This window comes from Neophocaena asiaeorientalis, unplaced genomic scaffold (assembly GCF_003031525.2).
Source record: "Neophocaena asiaeorientalis asiaeorientalis breed wild unplaced genomic scaffold, Neophocaena_asiaeorientalis_V1.1 scaffold369, whole genome shotgun sequence".
Taxonomy (NCBI): Eukaryota; Metazoa; Chordata; class Mammalia; order Artiodactyla; family Phocoenidae; genus Neophocaena; species Neophocaena asiaeorientalis.
The window spans coordinates 1,315,615-1,339,806 of NW_020175321.1; the positions used below are offsets into that span (position 1 = coordinate 1,315,615).

Here is a 24,192-nt window from a genome sequence, read left to right on the forward strand (position 1 = left end):
GACCAGCCCTCTTCCTGCTGACCCCAGTTCTCCACGCAAGAAGCAGAACTAGAGACGAACATCTCTTGGGTGATGGTCCTTCCTCTGGCCTTGGATGGGGCGACGTAGTTCCAAGTTCTTTGTGGCAGTCAAGAGTTTTCAGGCCATTAAACAAATCAGTGGGAGCCAGCTCATTTGGATTCTGTGGTCGGCGCAGCTGGGGTAGATTTTGGCCGAGGCTCCTGCTTCACGTAGCCTGTGAGGGGTGAGGTCATGCAGTGAGAAGGGTTTGGTGTGCTGAGCACAGGGTGAAGGCAGAGAGGTGGGGAAAGTGGATGATCCATAGGTATCCCTAGGGCTGTCAGCGTGGAAAACGTGTGCTGGAAACATTTCATCTTAGATGGAAGAGAATGTGGCATGCGGGCCAGCTCCCGTAGCCAGACATTTATCAGGGGCACGGGATCACCCCGTAGCCTGGGAGCTCGTGGGTTTTGGAATTGCTTTCCTATTTGAGAGGCTGGACCTCTGTGACCCTGAGCATCATTTCCATGGCAACCAGCTGTGATGAGATGGGGGTTTTGACCTCGCAGGACAGTTGTAACAAGAACGCGGATGGGCTTCGAGATAGAAAGTTTCCTTACGACCTGGAACAAATCGCAGGTGACTTGGATCTCAGTTTCCTCATCTCTGAAATAGAGAAAGGAACATGGCATTCTTTTGACGGTGTGCAGAGGGGCCTTTGTTGGGCAAGCACGCCTGTAGGTACACATGCTAGTGTCATAACTCACTGTTGATCTTAACCAAACGCCCAGCATTTGACGCGCTGCAGAAGGGGCCCTGCCCCACCCCGGTGCCTTGGTGCTGCGGCTCCCGTGCTCTTCCCCAGGGCTACAGGGCCACCCTCCCTCGTGAGGGCATCTCTCAGTCAGACCAGCCCTTGCAGAACAGCAGCCCCCAGCTGCCCGCCCCTTGGCCTCCTGTTTCTCTGTTTCGTCACGGCACTGTGGCCACTAGAGCGTTACCACTTCAAGGGGACAGGGGTTGTTGTTACTTTTTTTCTTTCCCTTTCTTTTTTTTTATTTTTTAATTTGGTTTGAGTTTGCACATCTACTGAATTGGCATATTAAATCCTCATGAAAAATCTTTTTTCATTTTATGTATTTATTTATTTTTATGAAACTTAGTTTCAAAGAATGAATAACTTGTCCAAGGTCATAGAGGTAGCAAGTGATAAACAGATTTCAACCCGGGGCGGGGCAGGTGGACAGTTAAGTCCCAGCTCTTTTTGGTTTCGAGTCACTCTTTCCTCCTACTGTTCTCCCTCTGAGTATCGGTGCATTTGCTCGTCTCTCTGCCTCCTCGCGCCCAGGCTTGTCCAGGCTCACCCCACCCAGCAGTGCCCTTCCCTCCAGATCCCAAGCTACACCAGCACTGCCCTTACGCAACCCTGGCACAGACTTCCCGGCCAGTGCGTGTTCTTGGAGAACCCTGTGCTGGGTCCTGGAGCCGCAACGGCTAATCCAGGCAGTGGAGTCAAGGTAACGTATGTGTGGCCAGGCCAGACTATCTCGGTGTCCGTCCCCTCCTGCTGAGAACATGAGTGTGATCAGGGTGAGCGTGCCAGGGTGTGAGCATTCCAGGGCATGTGTGTCCCAGGACATGAGTGTACAAGGATGTGACCGTGTAGGGGGTGTGTGCCAGAGTGTGAATGTGCTAAGATGTGAGGCTGCCAGGGCGTGTGTGTCCCAGGACGTCAGTGTGCCAGAGTGTGAGTGTGCCAGAAAAGACTTCACGTACCACGTCACGGGGTCGATGTGGCAGTGGCTGCAGGAAGTATCTCTGAGGAGGTCTCTCCGGGGTTGTTTAGGTGTCCTGTTCTTTGGGGGTGTTATTTTTGTGTAAACACTTATTTTGTGCCGCCTGCTGTCACACGACGGGGTGCCTTACTTTCACTTGTTCAGGATCTTTGTCACCGTGTCTGAGGTGCTTTTTGGCATTACTGTAATCCCTCGAAAGGTGGGACAAGCAGAGCGTATCTCCTTTTGTACGGAGTGTCAATGGTGCCATTCTCAGGGATACTTTGACTGGCGTAGAATTCTGTTCAGGGACAAATACTCGAAGTCTTGGTTTTAACTTTCACGCTGCAAACTGTTGCCAGTTTACAGGCATGATGCTGCCTGCTCTCAGGTGGTTTGCTGGTTAGAACTGCCAGCAGCGGCAGCCCTGGCGCTGTTCCTTGAAGTCGCACTGACGCGTGGCCTTGGGGCCGAGCGCTCTGCTCCCTCGTGCCCGCGTCACACACCCTGTGCTCTGCTCCTTGCAGGGAAAGTGCGATGGCGGGACTTTAACCAGGAGGCTTACGTTGGCGGGACGATGGTCCGCTCCGGGCAGGACCCCTATGCCCGCAACAAGTTCAACCAAGTGGAGAGCGATAAGCTGCAGATGGACAGAGCCGTCCCCGACACCAGGCATGACCAGTAAGTGTCAGCCCGCGGCCGGGCGCCACCCTGGCCACTTCCTACCTCACAGTGAGTAGCTTCCCCCGGGATGCTCCTTTTTTCTGTTGCTCTGCAAAACAGCGTGTGCCGTGTCTTTACGGGGCCGGAAAACTAGGAAGATTCCGAGGCACACGGTAAAGGATCTTCACCCGCAGGATGTGAAAGGGCTGCTTGGGGCCAGGTTCCAGTCCTCGCGACGCGCCCGGCATGTCCAGAGGCCGCAGGCTGCTGGTCAGAGCACGAGGGTCACCGAGGGAAAGTGGTGTGACTGCCCTCCTCTGTACTGGTCACTCGTTGTTTTTAAAATCCATTCACAAAATAGTTTTCCATCGTTCACAAGCTCAATGGGAGGAAGTGCTAAAGCCTTGCTTACTGGGAAGCTTTCGTTGGGAATGTTCTAGAGACCAGAAAGGGGAAAGAAACAGCCCCGCAGGGTCGATGTTAAACTAAGCAGAACTCGGAGGCGGGGGCCTGGGGCCATCTCCCCACTTCGAGTGCTGGGGCTGGTGGGAGGCTCTGCTCTACGTCCTTCCCTAGATTCCTCGGGGACCCGGGGGTTCTCGGGCCTCCAGACGCTCAAATGTGCATTTGTCACCACTGACTAGGAAAGTGATAGCATGACCCTCGCTGCCACTCTGAACCTTGCTGGTAACGATCTTTGATTGGGAGGCTGTCCACAGTGGGGTCCTTAGATGGTTAGTCTTGTTGTATTAAAAAATAAGGAGCCACATTTGGAGGGCAGCTGTTGCCCTGGGTCGCTAGGCCTTCCTGCTCACCTGGCTACTTGTAGAGCCCTTCATCCGTCACGTAAAGGTACGCGGATCCCACGTCCACTGCAACTCAGACGCTGCACTTGGGTCCCAGGATTCCAGCCAGAGAAGCCTCCCCTGCTCTGGCGGATGGGGAGGTGACGGGGTGGCAGGAGGTGAGGGGGCAGCACTGCCCTTGGACAGTCCGCTCCAGTCCAGCACATTCAGGGCACCCGGGTGACGGGAGTCCAGGTGAGTCTTGAGCTGGAGGCATCTGGGTAGGAGGCCAGCGACCGGGCTGTGACAGGCAGCCCTGGTCCCCCAGAGGGCCAGCCGGGTCCCATTTCTCTGGGTGTGAGTTCCCGGGAATGAGGGGCAGGTGAGCTGAAGAGAGAAGAGCGACCGAGCTCCCCGTGAACACGTGTTGATGCTTGGCTTTGTTTTCTAAGTTAAAGAGCACACCTTGAAAGAGGATTTTCCTCTTGTGCTTTCAGGGGAACTTGGTAACCGTGTAAGTACCACCTAACCACACAGGTGCTCTCTCCCTGCCCTTACCAAGCTTTTGGGGGGTTGTAGTCAGCTCTGTGTACCCAGAACAGCTCACAGGTGTGTGACTCAGGATGTGTGTGTGTGTGTGTGTGTGTGTGATATAATATGTGAAACATATGATTGATATATAAACATATATGTTGCACAGGATACTAAGAATCTCATCATTTTTCTGAATCCAGCCCAGAAGATTGTCTTTGCTTAATATTCCCTGTAACCCATTCATTTATATTTAAGGCAGCTTTGCTCGGCCCCTGTGCCAGGCTGCTGCTTCAAGTCAGCCCGGGCAACTGGTAGACACCCATGTGGAATAGGGGTTGCTGAGCGGGGGTCCAGGGACCGCGCGGGCTCCGGGAGAGTCCTGAAGCCGCCTGCACGTCGCGGGAGGGTCCCAGACGCACGCGTACCCGCCACCCTCATCCCCAGGCTCGTGGGCCCACCGCAGCCAGCCTGTGCCAGCCGCTCCCCGCAGCTCATGGGTGGGACACGAAGGTTGTCCTTGCTGCACAGACAGCAATGTCCATAACTTGCCTGGTGGTGACGAGCAATGGCTGAAGGCCACAAAGGGCCAGCGTGGCTTTTCAGAGGGGCTTGGCCTAAACTCAGGAGCGGGTTCAGGTTCTAGCAGACTCTAGCTCAAAAATCGTGCCTGGGGCTTCCCTGGTGGCGCAGTGGTTGAGAGTCCACCTGCCGATGCAGGGGACACGGGTTCGTGCTCCGGTCTGGGAAGATCCCACATGCCGCAAAGTGGCTGGGCCCGTGAGCCATGGCCGCTGAGCCTGCGCGTCCGGAGCCTGTGCACCGCAACGGGAGAGGCCACAACAGTGAGAGGCCTGCGTACCGCACAAACAAACAAACAAACAAACAAAAATCGTACCTGGCAACTGGAATTGACCGCCTTGAATTATATCTCCATGAGATGGTGTGGGTTTCACCTCACTGGTTTAAGAGCTGCTTTCCTGCTGTGACCTTCCTTCAGAGCTGAGAGAAAAGGGTGTCCTTTCTGATGGCTCATCAACCTGTGGGCCGGGGTTCTGTCTCTACTGCAAGTCCCTTAAGTGTCCTCAAAACTATATATATATATTTTTTTTTTTTTCAGTTTTTGAAATACAAGTTTGTCCAAACAGATGTTTGAATGTTCATCTCGCAGTGGGCTGTGTTTTACGTGGCTTTAATTTTAGTTCCAGCTACTGTGTCACGTTCATTTGCATGTGTGAAAGTAGCAGCTGGGATGCCTTCCACGTTTTTTGGGTTTGGGCTAAATTAAAATCTCCCCAAAGTCAATTTGATGCCTGGAACTGAGGCCATGTCTGTCTTCAAAGTATCAGCTTTAGAACAACCAATATTATTGACTGTCAGGCTCAGGAGATCAAGTTACTGCTCTGCATCCATCCCGTCTCCTTCCATATCTAACAGAGGGCTGTTAAAGTGTGTGACCTTCCTATATAAATACAATAGTTTTTGGCTCTGCAGTATCTCTCTTTCTATAGACCGATGGACATGCTTGCCCAGTAGAGTTCAGTCTTCACTTGTGATAAATCTGACAGCAGTGCAGGTGGAGGTTAATTAAGAACAAGGGATTTGGAGTCATACAGACCTTGGTCGCAATCGGGACTCTCCAGTTCCCGATCTTGCGGCCTTTGTCTTTCATGAGATGCTGTAACATGATGACGTCTGGTCTGGCTACTGTGAGGGTTAAAGAAATGTTCCCAAGGGCTGTCTCCTCCTCCCCTGAGATTTCGTTCCAGACCCTCCCTTGATCTCCTGCCCTAGGAGTGAGGCCCCGGCCCCAGCATCTCCCTACCTGATTCTTCTCCATGACCCTTATCACCGCCTACACAGCATGTGTCTTGCCTATTTACATGATCATTTGAATGTACTCATTAGAGCAGTGGGCTACACCCGGGCTTGTTATTCGGCCACCTCCCGGCACTTGGTAAACTCAGTATTTGTTGAGTGAATTGCCTAGCGCAGTGGCCAGTATATGGTGAGTGCCCTGTAAATCACTAATAATATGAAGAGTCATAAAAGAACAAAGGCGGATGAAAGGGAGATTTCTAAGCAGTAAGGGAGATCAGATGAACCCCCAAGATGAGTCTTCTGTGTCGGGTTCTCCCAGGACTGGAAAGTGACACGGTTACAATCTACCCCTTCTTCACTGTCTTCTGGGGTAGATCCAAGGAATCAGGTTCAGAGCCTTGCAAACAAACAAACAAAAACCCCATACTTTGGGGTTATGCTTTATTTACCTTTTTTTAAGTATATAACAAAGAATGTGCCAAGAAAAAATATTTACGTGAAGGAGGAAGCATAGAAAAGCCTTCTGTGTGTGAAATACTTGATATGACATACAGGAATTCTTAGAGTCTCTTAGAAATTAGACAGACGGTAGCCCGCCCTAGTCTTGAAAATACAGTTGAGAAGTCAAAAAGAAAAAAGAAAAAGAAAAAAAAGATTTTCTACCTCATTTAATGTTATTTGAAATTTCAAATAAATTATCAAGACTTAAAACCAAATTAAACCAATGGGAATTTAGAAGGTGCCTTTTCAGACAGCTTGTTTCTCCCCGCCTCACCTTTGGAAGCTGTTGTTACTGTCCTGGCAAAAGGTAATGGGACTCAGCATCGAAGGTGGGAGTCGGTCACACCTGGGCGTATTCTGAAGGCAGGGCCGGCAGGATGGGCTGATGGGTAGACAAGGAAGGTGGCTCAGAGCGAGGCCCCTCGTGAGACGGAGGAGCTGTGGGTGAGCAGGTCTAGGGGACACGTCAGAGGGTGAAATCCAGACACGTTAAGTCCAAGGTGCATTAAGCATCTAAGGTGGGCAGACCTGCTGTGTAGGTGTTTGGAAATGTGTCAGGAGAAAGGTCTTAGTGGGGATGTGAGTTTGGGAATGCTCAGTGCACAGGTGGTACTTAAAGCCATGATGTGGGGCATCATCCCCCAGGCAATGAACAGAGACAGGGAGGAGAGCGGCCCAGGACCAGCTCTGGATGCTCCAACACTGAGAGTGAATTTAAGGCCCAGGCTGACTTGGTCCAGTCCAGCATTGCAGGGGCTCAGACCTCACGTGGTGCCGAGGCCCCGGCAGAGATGCTGTGCCACCTTTTAGAGCAGAGTTGACGTGAGGGGAGGACCGTCTCCCTACTAAAGCCTTTCCAGAATCTGGCTCAGAAGGGTTTTGTGTTGTGTTCTGTTTTCTGGTGTTCTGTTTGTCCAGAGCTGCGTCTGATGGGGAAGTGAAGCGTAGAAGTGGGGCGGAGCCCGGGAGGTTTATGGAACACCGTTCTGTCTGCCGGGGAGAGCTCGAGCTGGTTTACTTTAAAATTGTTTATGTAAGTAAAATCGAATAAACCCTTGGGGGAGAAACATTATCTTGTTTTCTTCTCTCCCCCGTCAGCCAGCACTGTTCGTTTTCATTTACTTATGTATTAAGTCCCTTAAAAATGAGAACCACTTGGTCAAGAAACAGATTTCCTTCGGCTTTCAAAAGTTAAATCGTTAGAGAGTTCCATCTTTTCCCTTTTCTCACGAAATTAAAAATGAAGGGTCTTGGAACACCTTTGTGTCTAAAACTGAAGTATTGCTCCTGAGACCAGAGCTGCCTCAATCAACCACGACCCCACGAGGGTCCTTCTCTGGGAGAGGACTTCGTGCAATTCCCACACCTGGTGGGTTTATCCGGCGGCCTTTCCATCAAGGACACATCGTGTTGACTCAACTTATAAATTACAGTCGTAAGGTTTGGTTTTGTTTCCTTGAAAAGAATCACTAAAGGACTCTGTTTTGACCAGTTTTTAAATGTCTGGCTTTAATGCCGCCCAAACAGAGATCAGAACGCGTGAGGGGCTGGGTTGTTTTTTTTTTTTTTTTCTCTCCTTTTCTCTTGTTTTTTAGAAAATGTCATCCAGTGGGCAGGCACTTCAGTAATGGGCTGTGCTGATTGCTCTGGTGGAGCTTCCGGGTGGATGTCGGTTGTCTTAGGAGAGCGGCTCATCAGGATGAAGGGCTGTAAGAGGGATGCCGTCCAGGCTCTTCACTGTTACTTGGGAAGAGTAAACATTGTTGAAGCCAAGGAAAAGTTCTCAACGTAAACTCAGCAGCTTGGCGTGAAGCTTTGAAGGCCATTATTGTGAGATTCTGTTTTATTTTTAGGAGAGCAGATCTAGGGGAGGAAGAGGAAGCCCAGCTCCGAAGGGCGTCTCTGCTTCTTGTCAGTGGGGTGCCAGAGGGGATCTCATTTCGGGGGCCAAGAGCCTTGTTTGCTCGTTACATTTTTCTTACGGAAGTCGTGTTTCATGAGCACGTACAACCAAGCCTCCGGCGTGGCCGCTGCCCCACCTGCTCCCCATTCGAAGGGCCAGCTGGGGGCCTGGCGGACCCGCTCCGGGCCCATGGGGCCCCGTGGGCAGGGTCCTGGTCGGCGGGGCTGGCGCTCCGCGGAGCGGGGCCTGCTGCTTGCTCTGGGCTTTGCTGGCCTCGGAGGCATCTTGGCTGTCGGGGCAGTGGGTTGGCTGTGGCGTGACAGCGAGCCTTAAACGCCTGTTCCACAATGACCACAGCCACGCACTGCCGGACACTGGGTGGTGTCCTGGCCTGCGCTCAGCTTCTCTGTGCTTTCACTGTATTGTCAGCGGAGGCTCCTTCGGAGTCAGCAGGGAGATTCTTCTCTGGGTGACCTCGCACGCCAGTCCCCAGAGGCCCCCGACTGCGGAGCCCACGTCCGGCAGGGCAGCTCAGGCAGGGTGGCCCCAGCCTGCTGGGCAGAGGCAGGTGAGATGGCCCGAGGCCCCTGTCCAGGCGCCCCTCTGTGTCTGGAGCCCTTCCCCAGGAGTCCTGGATGTTACTGTCATTGTGCCACGTGCTTTATCCCGGTCCGTACGGCAGGTGGGAGAGCCGGGCCACCACTGGGGCGTGGGACCACCTGCCTGAGGTCGCACAGGGAGGGGAGGGAAGGAGGGCTGGAGCTCTCGGTGGCCAGGTTCCTGCTGACAGTTGTACGTTCTAGACGCAGCGCCTCGCCATCCGCTCTGCACAAGTGTCTTGTCTGCTCCCAGTTTTCAGGCAGGAGTCTTCGGCATGAGGCCTAAAGGCACCCAAAAAGCAGGAAGGCCTGGGTGTTGGTAGCTTGCAGCCAGACTCCTGAGAAATTGTGTTCGCAGCTGACCACATGCGGATAGAATCCCGAGAAATTGAGAAGAACCGAGGCTTTTGTTCCTCTTTTTCCCGCCTCAGGTTCTCCAGGGCAGTGTAATGGCAGAATGTGCTGTTTCCGTTCCCCTGGAACGTTCTCGTGCCCTGAGGGGGGTGAGGCTGCTGCCTGTGTGCCATCAGTGTGACCTCCCTGTCCCGGCGTGAGAGGCGGGCAGGTGCAGGAGCCGGTGTGGCCAGGCAGTGGGAGGGGGCCAACTGCAAGGCTCTTTGCTTCACACCTCCCCCCAACGCAGTGCAGAGGCTAACGTGCACCTTATGTGCAAAATTCAGACCAAAACCATGCCGTTATTCATCATCTGCCGCTTTGCTTTCTGTTTGCTCAATTGTTTTTATTATTTTTAGTGTTTTTATAAAACCAACTCCAAGTTTTTAGCACCAGACCACTCTTTTCTTCCCTTTATATGTTCTTTTGGGACCGTTTCAGGCCTTGTCTGCATCTCGATTAAAGAATACTCTGGGCATTGAAGGAACATATCTCAGTGTAATAAAAGCTATTTATGACAAACCCACAGCCAACATAATACTCAACAGTGAAAAGCTGAAAGCCTTCTCGCTAAAATCTGGAACAAGACAAGGATGCCCACTCTCACCACTTCTATTCAACATAATACTGGAAGTCCTAGCCACAGCACTCTGATAAGAAAAAGAAATAAAAGGTATGCAAATTGGAAGGGAAGAGGTAAAATTGTCATTATATGCAGATGACATGATACTATATATAGAAAACCCTAAAGACTCCACACAAAAACTATTAGAACTGATAAACGAATTTAGCAAAGTAGCAGGATATAAGAATTAACATACAGAAGTTGGTTGCATTTCCTTACACTAACAATAAAATATCAGAAAGGGAATGTAAAAAAAAATCCCTTTTAAAGTCACATCTAGAAAAATAAAATACCTAGGAATAAACCTGACCAAGTAGATGAAAGACTTATAGTCTGAGAACTACAAAACATTTAATAAAGGAAATTGAAGATGATTCAAAGAAATGGAAAGATATCCCACGCTCTTGGATTGGAAGAATTAACATTGTTAAAATGGCCATACTGCGCAAAGCAATCTACAGGTTTAATGCAATCCCTATCAAATTACCCATGACTTTTTCCACAAAACTAGAACAAATAATCCTAAAATTTATATGGAACAATAAAAGGCCCGGAATTGTCAAAGCAATCCTGAGGAAAAAGAACAAAGCAGGAGGCATAACCCTCCCAGACTTCAGACAGTACTACAAAGCTACAGTAATCAAAACAGTGTGGGGCTTCCCTGCTGGTGCAGTGGTTAAGAATCCACCTGCCAATGCAGGGAACACAGGTTCGATCCCTGGTCCGGGAAGATCCCACATGCTGCGGAGCAGCTAAGCCCATGCACCACAACTACTGAAGCCCGTGCGCCTAGAGCCTGTGTTCCACAACAAGAGAAGCCACTGCAATGAGAAGCCCACACACTGCAATGAAGAGTAGCCCCTGCTCACCGCAACTAGAGAAAGCCCATGCGCAGCAATGAAGACCCAACACAGCCAAAAATAAATTTATAAAAGAAAACAACAATGTGGTACAAAAACAGACATATGGCTCAATGGAACAGAATAGAGAGTCCAGAAATAAACCCACACACCTATGGTCAATTTTCAGCAAACAAGATAAGAATACACAATGGGAAAAATACAGTCTCTTCAGCAAGTTGTGTTGGGAAAGCTGGACAGCTGCATGTAAATCAATGAAGCTAGAACACACCCTCACACCATACACAGAATAAACTGAAAATGGCTTAACGACTTAAATGTAAGACATGACACCATAAAACTCCTAGAAGAAAACATAAGCAAAACATTCTCTGTTTTCTTAGGTCAGTCTCCCAAGGCAATAAAAACAAAAGCAAAAATAAACAAATGGGACCTAATCAAACTTACAAGCTTCTCTACAGCAAAGGAAACCATAAGCAAAATGAAAAGACAACCTAAAGACCAGGAGAAAATATTTGCAAATGAGGCGACCGACAAGGGCTTAATTTCCAAAATATACAAACAGCTCATGCAACTCAACAACAGAAAAATAAAAGAACCAATTGAAAAATGGGCAGAAGACCTAAATAGGCATTCCTCAAAGAAGACAGACAGATGGCCAACAGGCATATAAAAAGATGCTCAACATCGCTAATTATTAAAGAAATGCAAATCAAAACTACAATGAGGTATCACCTCACACTGGTCAGAATGGTCATCATTAAAAAGTCTACAAATAACAAATGCTGGAGAGGGTGTGGAGAAAAGGGAACCCTCTTACGCTGTTGGTGGGAATGTAAGTTGGTACAGACACTATGGAAAAACAGTGTGGAGGTCCCTCAGAAAACTAAAAATAGAGTTGCCATATGATTCAGCAATCCCACTCCTGGGCATATATCTGGACAAAACTATAATTCAAAAAAACACATGCACCCCTATTTCACAGCAGCATATTCACAACAGCCAAGACATGGAAATAACCTAAGTGTCCATCGACAGATGAATGGATAAAGAAGATGTGGTACATATATACAATGGAATATTACTCAGCCATAAAAAAGAATGAAATAATGCCATTTGCAGCAACATGGATGGACCTAGAGATTATCATACTAAGTGAAATAAGAAAGAGAAAGACAAATACCATATGATAACACTTATATATGGAAGCTAAAATATGATACAAATGAACTTATTTATGAAATAAACAGACTCACAGACATAGAGGCCAGAGCTGTTGTTGCCAGGGGGGAGGGGGCGTGAGGGAGGGATGGATTGGGAGTTTGGGGTTAGCAGATGCAAACTATTACATATTGAATGGATGAACAACTAGGTCCTACTGTAGAGCACAGGGAACTATATTCAATATCCTTTGATAAACCATAATGGAAAAGAATATGAAAAAGGGTGTATATGTGTGTATAACTGAATCACTTTGCTGTACAGCAGAAACTGACACAACATTGTAGATCAGCTATACTTTATTTGAAAAAAAATTTAAAAAAAGAATGCTCGGGCTTCCCTGGTGGCGCAGTGGTTGAGAGTCCGCCTGCCGATGCAGGGGACACGGGAAAAAAAAAAAAAAGAATGCTCTGGGCCTGGGAGGGAGTCTAAGGCTTACACAATAGCGATCCAGCTTGTGTCTGTGTTAGCATCTCTGAAGGGCCCAGCATAGGTCTCTGGAAAGACCGTGAGCAAACATTTGCAAAGCTTCATCCCCGAGTGCCTGTCCACACTTGTGGCCCCGTTTCCCAGCTGTGCCTCCGGGTTAGCACTGGGGCAGAAATGGTCAGATCGCTCTAAACAAGCAATATAGGCTTCTGTCTTTATCTTGGGTGCCCCTTCCCACCGTCACCCTGGGAACCCAGCGGTGACAGGAGCGTCATCTGTGGACTCCAGGAGCTGGCCATGCGGGGGGCAGAAGCAGGAGGGGTGACACCCCGCTCTGCATTGGGCTTCATGGAGCTCTCTCCAGCCTTTGTATTTAGACCTGTTGGTGAGTTTCTGTTGTGTTCGTGGGGACTGTGACCCTTTGTCGTTACGAAGTGCCCTCTTTATCACTAGTAACGCTTTTGTCTTGTTCAGCATCAGTGCAGACACACCACCTTGCTTTAATTCAGTGTTTTTGCAACTTCCAGTCGTTTTGTGTCCTTATATATATTTCAAGTGTATCTCCTGTAAGTAGCAGATAGTTGGATTTTGGATTTTGATCCCTCTGACAGTCTTGTCTTTTAATTGGAGTTTTTAGTCCTTTCCCGTTTAGCGCAAGTGCTGGTGGGCTGTTGGGGGTTATAACACTAGCGTCTCGCTGTCTGGGTTCTATTCATCCCACCTGTTCCTTGTCCCGTCCTTGCATGCTTCCTTTGGATTAAGTATCTCCCCAGCTGTTAGCTTTTAATTAGAGTCTAATATAAATGAATACTCTTGTTTTCTCCTGGATAATGCACAGACCGCTTCCCCTCCTCTCCCTTTTATGCTTTATTGTCATATGGTTCAATTCCCTTTTTATGTGTAAACCCTACTGGACACCTTTTATTGTTTTTCTGCAGTAAATATCCTTTAGATTTACCCGCACATTGTTATTTCCATTTTGCCTCATTTCTTACCTTTTCATTTTTCCCCCGAGACTGTTTCCCCAGTTCTCATCCAACTTGTGTATTTCTCTTAGTGCCAATTTGTTGGCAATGAATTCTGTCCTTTCATTTGCCTGAAAAAACCTTTTATTTCACTTTCATTTTTGAAGAGTGTTTTCACTGAACAGAGACTTCCAAGTTGACGGTTACTTTCTGCGCTCACGCATCGTCATTTACTCATCTTCTGGCCTCCACTGTCCCTGGAGAAATAGCGACTGTTGGTCTTATTGTTGCTTTTCGAAGGCATCTTGACCTTGTCCTCTAGTTGCCTTGAGGATACTTAAGCCTGGGTTGAGCCTGGGTGGGGCTTGTGCCTGTTCCTGAATCTGTAGCATCGCGTCCCTGTGAGTTTTCTTGCGCCCCGTCTTCTCTCCCCACCCTGGATATTTCCACATGTCCTGTGTCCCCCTTTACACTCTTTCCCATATTTTTTTATCCTTTTTCATTCCCTGAGCTTCAGTCTGGACATAATTCTCTTGGCCTTCCTTCCAGTTCACTAATTCTTTCCCCTGCTTTGAAAATCTATTCTGCTTTCAACTCCACCGATTGAATTTTAATTTCAGTTATTGTATTTTGTTGTGTATGAACAGATACGGAGATATTTAAAAGTCCGTAGCTGATGTTTTCATCCTCCGAAAAGGATCTAGTTTTGCTCTCTGGCAGGCAGTTAAGATAGGGCAGATGGCCTTGATCGAGGCTGGAATTGAGCTGGAATAGAGCTGGGGTTCTGTCTTCTGTGAGAGAGCTGGTGAGCGTCCAGATCTCTGTGCTGCTGGGCAACAGCCCTTTGGGATCCTCCCTGGAGGTCTGGGCTGTTTATCAGAGGCCCTCTTCCTTGGTGCCCTGACCCCCAGCCCCATGCCTCTGGCAGGAGCCCGGCGTGGCTGCCACCTGCAAAGCCCGCTTCTCCGGGCTGGTTCAGCCTCTGGGCTCCACACTGTTTGGGGGATGAGGGTCAGAGAACGTCTGACTCATTCTCAGGGCTCCTGTTCCTTCCTGGCACCTGGTCCTACAGCCCCAGGCTGCCTTGTTAAATAAACTCCAGTGCCTTCAAATAGATGTTCTGGTGTGTTTCATCAAAAATTTCTAGTTGCTTTCAGCAGGTATGTTGGTCTACAGCAAGGAACTTGACTATCACTGAGAGCAAGAAAAAACCTGAGTATTTTATTTGGAACTAAATTCAGTATGAAGTTCACAGGTCATAAATTTTGCCCTGAGCCGCAATGTCTGTTCCAAATGAGAGTACATCGACATAGCAGTGGACTTGAAGTTGGGAAGTGTAGCTTTTGTTAATGGCTCTACCGCTTACTCCCAGACGAAGGTGGAAGTAATCTCTCTAAACCCTGGACTTGTGATCTACAAAACAATGCCTGCCCTGCCCATCTTACACATTGTTCTTAGGCTCAGATGTCTATGAAAGGACTTCATAAACTGCTAATAACGACACAAATATAGGATGTAATTGTATTGTTGTTGTATGTGCCTAGTGCCATGTGAGTTTGTGAAATCGGCTTTGAGTAGAGAGCGAACTGTTATTCTACTGAGCTTTGCTCCTGACGTGGATGTGGCGTGGAGGGCAGACATTTCGCCTCCCGCGTGTGACACCTGTTACACTGAGGGGCACCTGGGTCTTCTCACTGCAGTGCGAATTGGAGGGTTTCATTATTGACCAAAAGCAGTTGGAGAAACACCTTTGAAACAGCAATCCTACCTATTTCAGAAGAAATCAAAGCAATTCAAATGGGGTCAGCAGAGTATTGCTTTGTCCTGTGGGTCTGAGCAAACCATCCTGTTTGACCACACTTTTAAATGAGTTGCTTCACCATCACCATGGAACCATTAAAAAAAAAAATCTTTTGTATATTTTAGGAAATAGCCAAAGCAGTCTAAAATGTGTGTCAACCTCGTCAGTCATTTAGGCCCCACATTTCACCTTTTCTGAAACAGTGTGATTTCAGGGATTCCTTTTAACTTTTCTTTTGAGCTTGACGGCAGCCGTGTTGTCAGTGGACGTACCCACGCTGTTACCCCAGAACAGCTGCCTGCTCACTCGTGGAACTGACCCGTCCACACGTACTCTGAGGTGTTGAGTGCTAGTGATGGAATCTGCAAGAACCCAGATCCCCTTTTCAATCTGTAAAATTAAAAGTACAGACTTAAAATAACACTGATCTTCTTTTTAATTTTTTATACAGCAGGTTCTTATTAGTTATCTGTCTTATACATTATGAGTATATATATGCCAATCCCACCGCCGTCAACACTCATCTTAACTATATTGGATCAACCATGATTTCCTCCATCTGACAATGATGAGAGAAGAGAGAAAATTCATGTCTTTGGAAATTCAGTCTATTAAAAAAGGAAATATCCCAATAGGAATATCACACTTGGATTCAAAATTTTATGTTATTCAGTGTTGATTTCTTTTGATTCTTGCGTTCCTTTGTTCATTCTGCAAGGATTTGAGTGCTTGCCACGTGACAGGTATTTTTCTGGTCACTGGGGAAACAGCAATGAACAAAACTGATAAAAAAATCTCTGCCTTTATAGAGCTTACAGTGAGGGAGTGAAAGTAGAAGAGAATAAAATAAATGATCAAATTATATGGAATAAGACAATGTTAAATGCAATAGAGAGAAAATAAGGATGGAGGTCATGGAGTGTGCAGGTCAAGCTCGAGGGTCCAATAATAAACAGGCAGTGAGCACAGCAAAAGGAACAACCAGCAAAATGAAAGAACAACCGACAGGAAATATTTGCAAATCATATGTCTGATAAGGGGTTAATACCCAAAACATATAAAAAACTCATGTAACTCAATCGCAAAAAAAAAAAAATAATCCTATTAAAAAATGGGCGGAGGGGCTTCCCTGGTGGTGCAGTGGTTGAGAGTCCGCCTGCCGATGCAGGGGACGCGGGTTCGTGCCCCGGTCCGGGAAGATCCCACATGCCGCGGAGCGGCTGGGCCTGTGAGCCATGGCCACTGGGCCTGCACGTCCGGAGCATGTGCTCCGCAACGGGAGAGGCCACAACAGTGAGAGGCCCACACACCGCAAAAAAAAAAAAAGGGCAAAGGACCTGAATAGACATCTTTCCAATGAAGACATACAGATGACCAACAGGTACATGAAAAGGTGCTCAACATCGCTAATCATCAGGGAAATGCAAATCAAAACCACAATGAGATACCTCACACCTCAGATTGGCTTTCATCGAAAAGACCAGAGATAACAAGTATTAGTGAGTTTGCGGAGAAAAGGGAACCCTGTGCACTGTTGGTGGGAATGTAGATTCTGAAAAACACATGGAGTTCCCTCCAAAAATTAAAAATGGAACTACCATAGACCCCAGCAATTCCATTCCTGGGTATACATCCAGAGGAAACGAAATCACTGTCTCAAAGAGATAATCTGAACCCCCATGTTCATTGCAGCATATTTATAATAGCCAAGACATGGAAGCAACCTAAATGTCCATTGATGGATGAAAGGATAAAGAAAGCGTTACACTCACACACGCACACACACACACACACACACACACACAAATATGGGGTGTTATTCAGCCCTAAAAAGAAGGAAATCTGCTATTTTTGACTACGTGGATGGACCTTGAGGGCATTATGCTAAGTGACATAATTCAGACAAAGAAAAACAAATATTGTATGATCTCACTTATATGTGGACTCTTAAAAAACTCATAGAAAAAGAGATCAGATTTGGTTACCAGAGGCAGGGTAGAAGGCGGAGGAATTGGATAAAGGTGATCACAAGGTACAAACTTCCATTTATAAGATAAACAAGTTCTGGGGATGTGATGTAGTTAACACCGCCATGCGGTATATTTGAAAATTGCTAAGAGAGTAGATCCTTCCTGAACTGTCTCCTATATCCTCCAGTAGTTAGATGCATGTCGTTTTATATAAACAACACGATACTGCAGTTGCTGTTGGGCAGCCTGCTCTTTTCACTGAGTACTACATAGGAAACATTTTAAATCTAGCTTTCTTTTTAATTTATTTATTTAATTTAGTTTTGGCTGCGTTGGGTCTTCGTTGCTGCACGTGGGCTTTCTCTAGTTGCGGCGAGCGGGGGCTGCTCTTTGTTGCGGTGCACGGGCTTCTCATTGCGGTGGCTTCTCTTGTTGTGGAGCACGGGCTCTAGGCGTGAGGGCTCAATAGTTGTGACATGCGGGTTCAGTAGTTGTAGCACACGGGTGCAGTAGTTGTGGCACACGGGCTCAGTAGTTGCGGCTCGCGGGCCCTAGAGTGCAGGCTCGGTAGTTGTGGCGCACAGGCTTAGTTGCTCCGCAGCATGTGGGATCTTCCCGGACCTGGGCCCACGCACATGTACCCTGCACTGGCAGGCGGATTCCTAACCACTGCGCAACCCGGGAAGCCCTCTCTTGGCTTTTGAACCCTCCTGGCCCCGCTGTCTGAGCTTGACCCCCACATGAGCCCTTATGGTTTGTCTTGCCTGGACTGAGGGTACACGTGGAGACTGGCACCTTTTCAGGTGCTGGGTCTGCTGGAGAGACCGAGGTCAGAGCAGCCCAGAGCTCTGTTTGCTGTCCATCTCCCCAGGCACCGCCCTACGTGTGTACCTTGGTGCAGGGCAGAGGCAGGTGCCACGTCGCTCTTTCCCAGAGTTAAAGCTACTCATTACACCTACTGGCACCTCTCCCCGGTTCACCCTATCCTCCTCTCTGTTGAGTACAGAACTGCCTTTGTTTCTCCAGTGATTGAATTCAGTTGGATTTAAAGCCGTAGGGCAGCTCTGTGAATCAAGAAGTTACAAAGAAAAACAAAAAACCAGGGTAAACCTCAAAATAGAAGGAAGGACGTAATGAAGGAAAAGGAAAAAATTAATGAACTAGAAAAATAAGAAACAATAAGAGGGTAATATAAAGCTTGATTTTCAAAAATTAGAAATCTCTAAGAATACTGATAAAAATAAAAACTACAATTAAAAAATATCAGGAAGGCTTCTCTGGTGGCTCAGTGGTTAAGAATCTGCCTGCCGATGCAGGGGACACAGGTTCGATCCCTGGTGTGGGAAGATCCCACGTGCTGCAGAGCATCCAAGCCCGTGTGCCACAACTACTGAGCCTGCACTCTAGAGCCCGTGAGCCACAACTGCTGAGCCCACGTGCCACAACTACTGAAGCCTACATGCCTAGAGCCCGTGCTCGGCAACAAGAGAAGCCACCGCGATGAGAAGCCCGTGCACCACAACGAAGAGTAACCCCTGCTCGCCGCAACTAGAGAAAGCCCGTGCGCAGCAATGAAGACCCAACGCAGCCAAAAATTAGTTAATTAATTAACTATAAATAATATCAGGAATAAAAGAGCAAATATATAACTATAGGTAGAGTTTGTAAGGATCGTAAGAAAATTGTAAGCATACTTTAATGCAAATATAATACATTTAAAAACTTATATGGAATGCTTAATTTTCTAGGAACATGAAAATTACCAGAGTCATTCAAGAAATAGAAAAATATGAATACATACAATCCATGAAAGACATTTTCAGCAATAAAAAGTTTGCCTTCCCCGGATTCACAAGGCTCAAGTGGGTTTGCATAGAACACAGACTATTTTAGAGAATTTGGAGAAAAAGAGGGAAAGCTGCCCTGTTTGCTTCTTGAGAACAGGAGTGCCATGCTGTGAAACTGGAAAAAGAAAGTAGAAGAACAGAAAATTGTAGATCAATTACTGTTATGGTTAGAGATTGAAAAAATTCAAAGCCAAATACTAGCATATCTAACATAGCTATATTTTTTTTTAAAAAAGCCATAGCCAAGTAGAGTTTATTTTAGGAATGCAAGAATGATAGAACAGCAGGAGATATATTAATATAGTATTCTTTCTCAACGGATTAAAGGAGAAAAGCTATATGATCCCCCTAATAGATGCAAGGGGGAAAAAAAAATCATAAAATTTAGCACTTGTAAGGGAATTTCCTTAACCTGATTAAAGGTGTCTGTAAAACATCTATGGCAAACGTTACACTTCATGCAAACCTAATTGCATTCACCTTGAAGATGGGACCAGGGCAAGGGTGTTCTCTACCACCTTTTTTATTGCATGCTGTGTTGCATGCCATGAGCAGTGCCTTATTAAGACAAGAACCGCAGATGTAGAAGTGTAAAGCAGAGGACAACATGTGGATGAATTGATGAATGGAAAAATCCAAGAGAACCTACAAATTCTCAGAACTAAGAGAGCTCAGTGAGGTTGCTGAGTGCAGGGTCCACAGCCACAAGCCAGGGCCAGCAGTAGCCTGTGAGCAAATGTAAGAGGAGAGACCCCGTGCCCTGTAGCAACAGGGCTGTGAGGCTCTTAAGAGCAAATGCAACACAAGAGGCGTAAGGCTTTTATGGAGAAAACTAGATAATTACAAAACATAACTGAAGGACGTTAAAAAAACAATATTATAAAGAAATTATTATAATAGTTCCCTTCAAATTAATCTATAAATTCAGTGCAGTATCATACGGGGCTTAAAGACCTGATCCTTAAATTCATAAGGAAAAGCAGATGACCACAGATAGCCCGTAAAGCCTTGAGGAACACCGCAGGGCGGTCAGCTTACCTGTCAGATGTGAAGGTCTGCTTCAGAGCCACAGCCAGGCAGCAGTGGGGGACGAGTACAGAGAGACGCACAGAGCGGGAGGGGACCAGGGGTCCGCGGACACACATAAAATGTGGTGTGACAGCACAAGTCGGCAATGACGTAGTAAACGGTTAAACGACACTGGGACAACAGGCTAACCATATGGGGAAAAACGAGATTACTTAGTCATACCATTCATAAAAATATGTCTAGGCAGGTAGATGGGTAACCTCAATGTTAAAAGCATTTGTAAAAGTTAAAGTATTTGGAAGAAAATCTACTAAATTATATTAGAGACCTTAGGTTAGAAACCCTTTTTCTGAACATTACCCCAGGGCCACAGTTTGAGAAACCAAAATTTAAAACTATGTTTGACAGAAGACATCTTAAACAGAACTACAGGATCTGCCACAGACTTGAAGATTTTTGCAGTGCATATGGCTGACAAAGGATACTATCCAGAATATATAAATTCCTATCATCAAGTAATAATGATGGGGCTTCCCTGGTGGCGCAGTGGTTGAGAGTCTGCCTGCCGATGCAGGAGACATGGGTTTGAGCCCTGGTCTGGGAGGCTCCCACATGCCGCGGAGCAACTGGGCCCGTGAGCCACAACTACTGAGCCTGCGCGTCTGGAGCCTGTGCTCCGCAACAAGAGAGGCCGCGATAGTGAGGCCCGCACACCGCGATGAAGAGTGGCCTCTGCTCGCCTCAACTAGAGAAAGCCCTCGCACAGAAATGAAGACCCAACACAGCCAAAAAAATAAATAAATAAATTTATTAAAATAATAACAATAATAATGATGTAAAAACCTAACAGAAGGTGGACAAGTGTATGAGCAGGCAGTTAACAGAAGAAACTATCTAATCATCTCATAAACATATGAAAAGATGTATGCCCTCGCTAGTAATCAGGGAAATGAAAATTAGAATAATAAGAGGCTATTTCATACCAACCTGGTGGGCAAAATGTAAAAATCTGATGCTATCAAGAGATGGTTAGAATATGGAGCCGTGTGAACCCTTGTGGATGAGTGAAGCTGGGAACAGCCTTTGGAGATCAGCTTGCTGAAGCAAGTAAATCTAGTAGTCCTACCTGTGGGCAAATGATGCAGAGAAACTTTCTCACATATGTAAAAAGACAGTGTCCATGGCTGCATTACTCCTAACAGAGAGAAATTGGCCATCAGCAGAAAGGGATTGGATGTGGTGTGTTCCTACAAGGGACAGCTGTGCAGCAGTGGGTGTGAATGAAATAGAGCCGTGCATGTCAAGACAGGTACATTCCCAAAGGCGGAGAAGCAAAGCACGGTGCATTGTCACCCATACACGTTTTGAATATATGCAGAACACGGCTCTATGTTATTTGTGAAGATGTACACATGTAGTTCGTTGAAGACAGACACAGGAATACTGATTTACCAGATTTAGGGTAGTGGTTACCGCTGGTGAAGATGGGATTTGAGGTGGGAAGGACATCCCAGCCCTACAACTATTACATGTCAGGTTTTGTTTCATATTAAAATCTGAATCCGGGACTTCCCTGGCAGTCCAGTGGTTAAGAATCTGCCTTCCAATGAAGGGGGCGCGGGTTCGATCCCTAGTCAGGGAACTAAGATCCCACGTGCCGCAGGGACTACTGAGCCCACGCGTGCGCCTCAAGTAGAGAGAAGACCGCAATGAAGAGCCCCACGTGCCGCAACGAAGACCCAGCGCAGCCAGAAAAAAACCCAGTTACTTGTGGCACTCTCAATAACAGTAAAATAAAACTTTGAAACATGCTAAGAGAAAAATCTGCATCAAATGCCAAGGTTGCAAAATATTAAGATTTGAAAAAGCTGAGTGGAGGGTGTGTGGGCACTTGTATAACATCTTATAGGTTGTTTTGTTTTGTTTTGTTTTGTTTGCGGTACGCGGGCCTCTCACTGTTGTGGCCTCTCCCGTTGCGGAGCACAGGCTCCGGACGCGCAGGCTCAGCGGCCATGGCTCACGGGCACAGCCGCTCCGCGGCATGTGGGATCCTCCCGGACCGGGGCATGAACCCGTGTCCCCTGCATCGGCAGGCGGACTCTCAACCACTGCGCCACCAGGGAAGCCCCATCTTCTAGGTTTTATGTTTGAAATGTCTTGCGCACGTAACCACGATGATGGGGGTGACGACCTGGGAGAAACAGGCCCCAGGACATTCATTACCACACTGAGTTGATCACGATCCAAGACTTGATCCTTAGCTTTGTGAACCCAGGGAGATACTTTTTTTTTTTTTTTTGCTTGTTTATTTTTTTTCCCCATGCTTTGCTTTGCTTTGCTTTGTTGTCAGCAAATCAAAGCTAAATTTTCTCTCAGGGGCAGACTCACACTAAAATCATAGGCTGAATGAATCCAGAATGCCTGTTTAATAATTTGTAAAGAGAAATGCATGTGACAGCAACCGGAACCTTGAAAAATCGTGACTGATCCTGGTGTCTCCCCTTGAGGTGTCTCCTGGGAAGCTGAGACATGGTGGGAAGACCTGCTGTGGATGCGCAGTAAGAAGTCACTGCCGTGGAGACTGACACTCAGGGTCCCCATTTGCCAGAGGTTTCCTCCTACGGGGGACTCCAGAGCATGGTCACAACGCGGGCTGGGTATTGAATGCTTAGGGTCGTGGGGTCTACACCCCTCTCTGGGGACCCTGCTGGCTTAGAGGGGTGGGAAAGATGCCTAGGTAATCCCCACAGGCACTGTTGGCACACAGCTGCCCCATGCATATGGTAACCCTCATTAGGACGACAGGGACCTTTCCAGTATTCAGAGTCCTTCTTCGCTATTTGATTGTCCCAACAACCAGGCAAGATTGTAAGGGCCAGGGCTCCCTGGTGGTCCAGTGGTTAAGACTCCGTGCTTCCACTGCAGGGGGCGCGGGTTCGATCCCTGTTCGGGGAACTAACATCCCACAAGTCACACGGTGCGGTCAAAAAAAATTTTTTTTTAATTTAAAACAAAAAAGAAGAATAACATATTAAAAAGAAAAGATTTACAGGGATGAAGTGCCTCGGATCACTCAGTTACCAAGGCTACCACAGGCCAGATGAGCTGGGGTGGGGCTGGGGAGGCACCCTGGGGGCGTGGGGTAGAGGGTGTGTTTCTGTGCCCCTCTCCACACCACGGAGCAGCCTTCCACCATATTAAACGGAGCCTCTCGCTTCCCAGTCTGAGGACGTGTGTTTGATTGTGTCATCAGTGTCTCGACCAACCGCAAGTGTAGCATCTGCGTCAGAGACAAGCCTCCCCGGGTTCGTTCTGCACCCCGAGGGCTCAGGAGCTCCCTGCACTTGATGTCAGCTGATGCAGAATTCAGATTTGATGGCCATCTAGTCTCAGAGAAATGTAAAGCTAAATTAGAGATTTAAAAAAAATCACTGTGTCCAGTTTTTTCAAGTCCCCATTTGACGGGACAGGGAGTTACCAGAATGACCGTTGGAAACCCAAGTGAACTTGACCCAAAGCCCATCTTCAGCATCACGCTGCTTCAGCCGCGTCATCCGGGAGGGAGAACAGAACTGACTGCAGACTGTGCTTGATGCCGACTCCAAATAAACCCCAGCTTCTATCAGTTCCCAAAGAAGCTCAAGGATGAAGGTGCCCCCGGCAGCCAGCTCCCCTGGCAGGTTTCTGTATCAGGCGGGTGTTCTTCCCCCAGCTCCGGAGCAGAGAATTCTGCTTGGCAGGGACAGCGCTCTTTACATGCAAGATTTATTCTGTTTCTTTTTAAAGAAATTCTTCAGATACCACCCCCCCCTTTTATCTTGGCACAGTGTATGGACTTAGGATCCGAATTCATATACTAAAGCTGTAACACTCAGACTCACAGGGTATAAGATACTCCTCAGTCTTTACTTGTCATCCCTCTTTACCTTAGGAATGGGATATACCTCTGAAATTTCCTCATTGCCAGTTTCTAGCAAAACTAGGTGCCTGATGCCCTGTGTTATGGAATTTTAATAAAACGATGTGAATGCAGCAGCCCTATGTGTTCTGAAAAATGTTTCCAGAGCCCCTTGAGAATTCCAAGTGCCTGGAGATGAGGCTTCCTGCAGAGAAACAGAAAACGCGAGAATAGGACCTGATTGGATCGGCTGAGTTTACTATGATTTGAGCCTGAAAAATGCTTCCTTCTCTCCTTTTGATTCTCACGTGGCCTCTCCAGCCCGAGCTCAGCAAGTCATTCAGCGCTGTGTGCTCAGCTCAGCCCTCGCCACTGGGTGGGTTGGGGCCAGATTGCAGAGGGCGTCCCATCCTGGGGTTCTTATTTCATTAGCATTACAAGATTGGGTTCTTGGGAATGACATTCGTTGGTAATTTGTTTACAGTTGAACCTTGCAGCGTCTCATTACTTCCTTAATCTAACAATTGGCGGATTCTTGAAATTAAAAAACAACAACAACAAAAACCCAGCCTTACC

The 24,192-nt window shown here is 47.4% G+C and overlaps 1 protein-coding gene across 1 annotated transcript in view; it reads left to right on the forward strand.

Annotated features, from left to right (window-relative positions):
* The window catches only part of GALNT2 (polypeptide N-acetylgalactosaminyltransferase 2), a 107,962-nt gene that overhangs the window by 46,238 nt on the left and 37,532 nt on the right, over window positions 1-24,192 (forward strand). Inside the window, exon 3 of the mRNA XM_024765585.1 lies at window positions 2,303-2,456. Within this exon, the coding sequence (XP_024621353.1) occupies window positions 2,303-2,456 (154 nt within the window). The remainder of the gene's footprint in view (window positions 1-2,302; window positions 2,457-24,192) is intronic.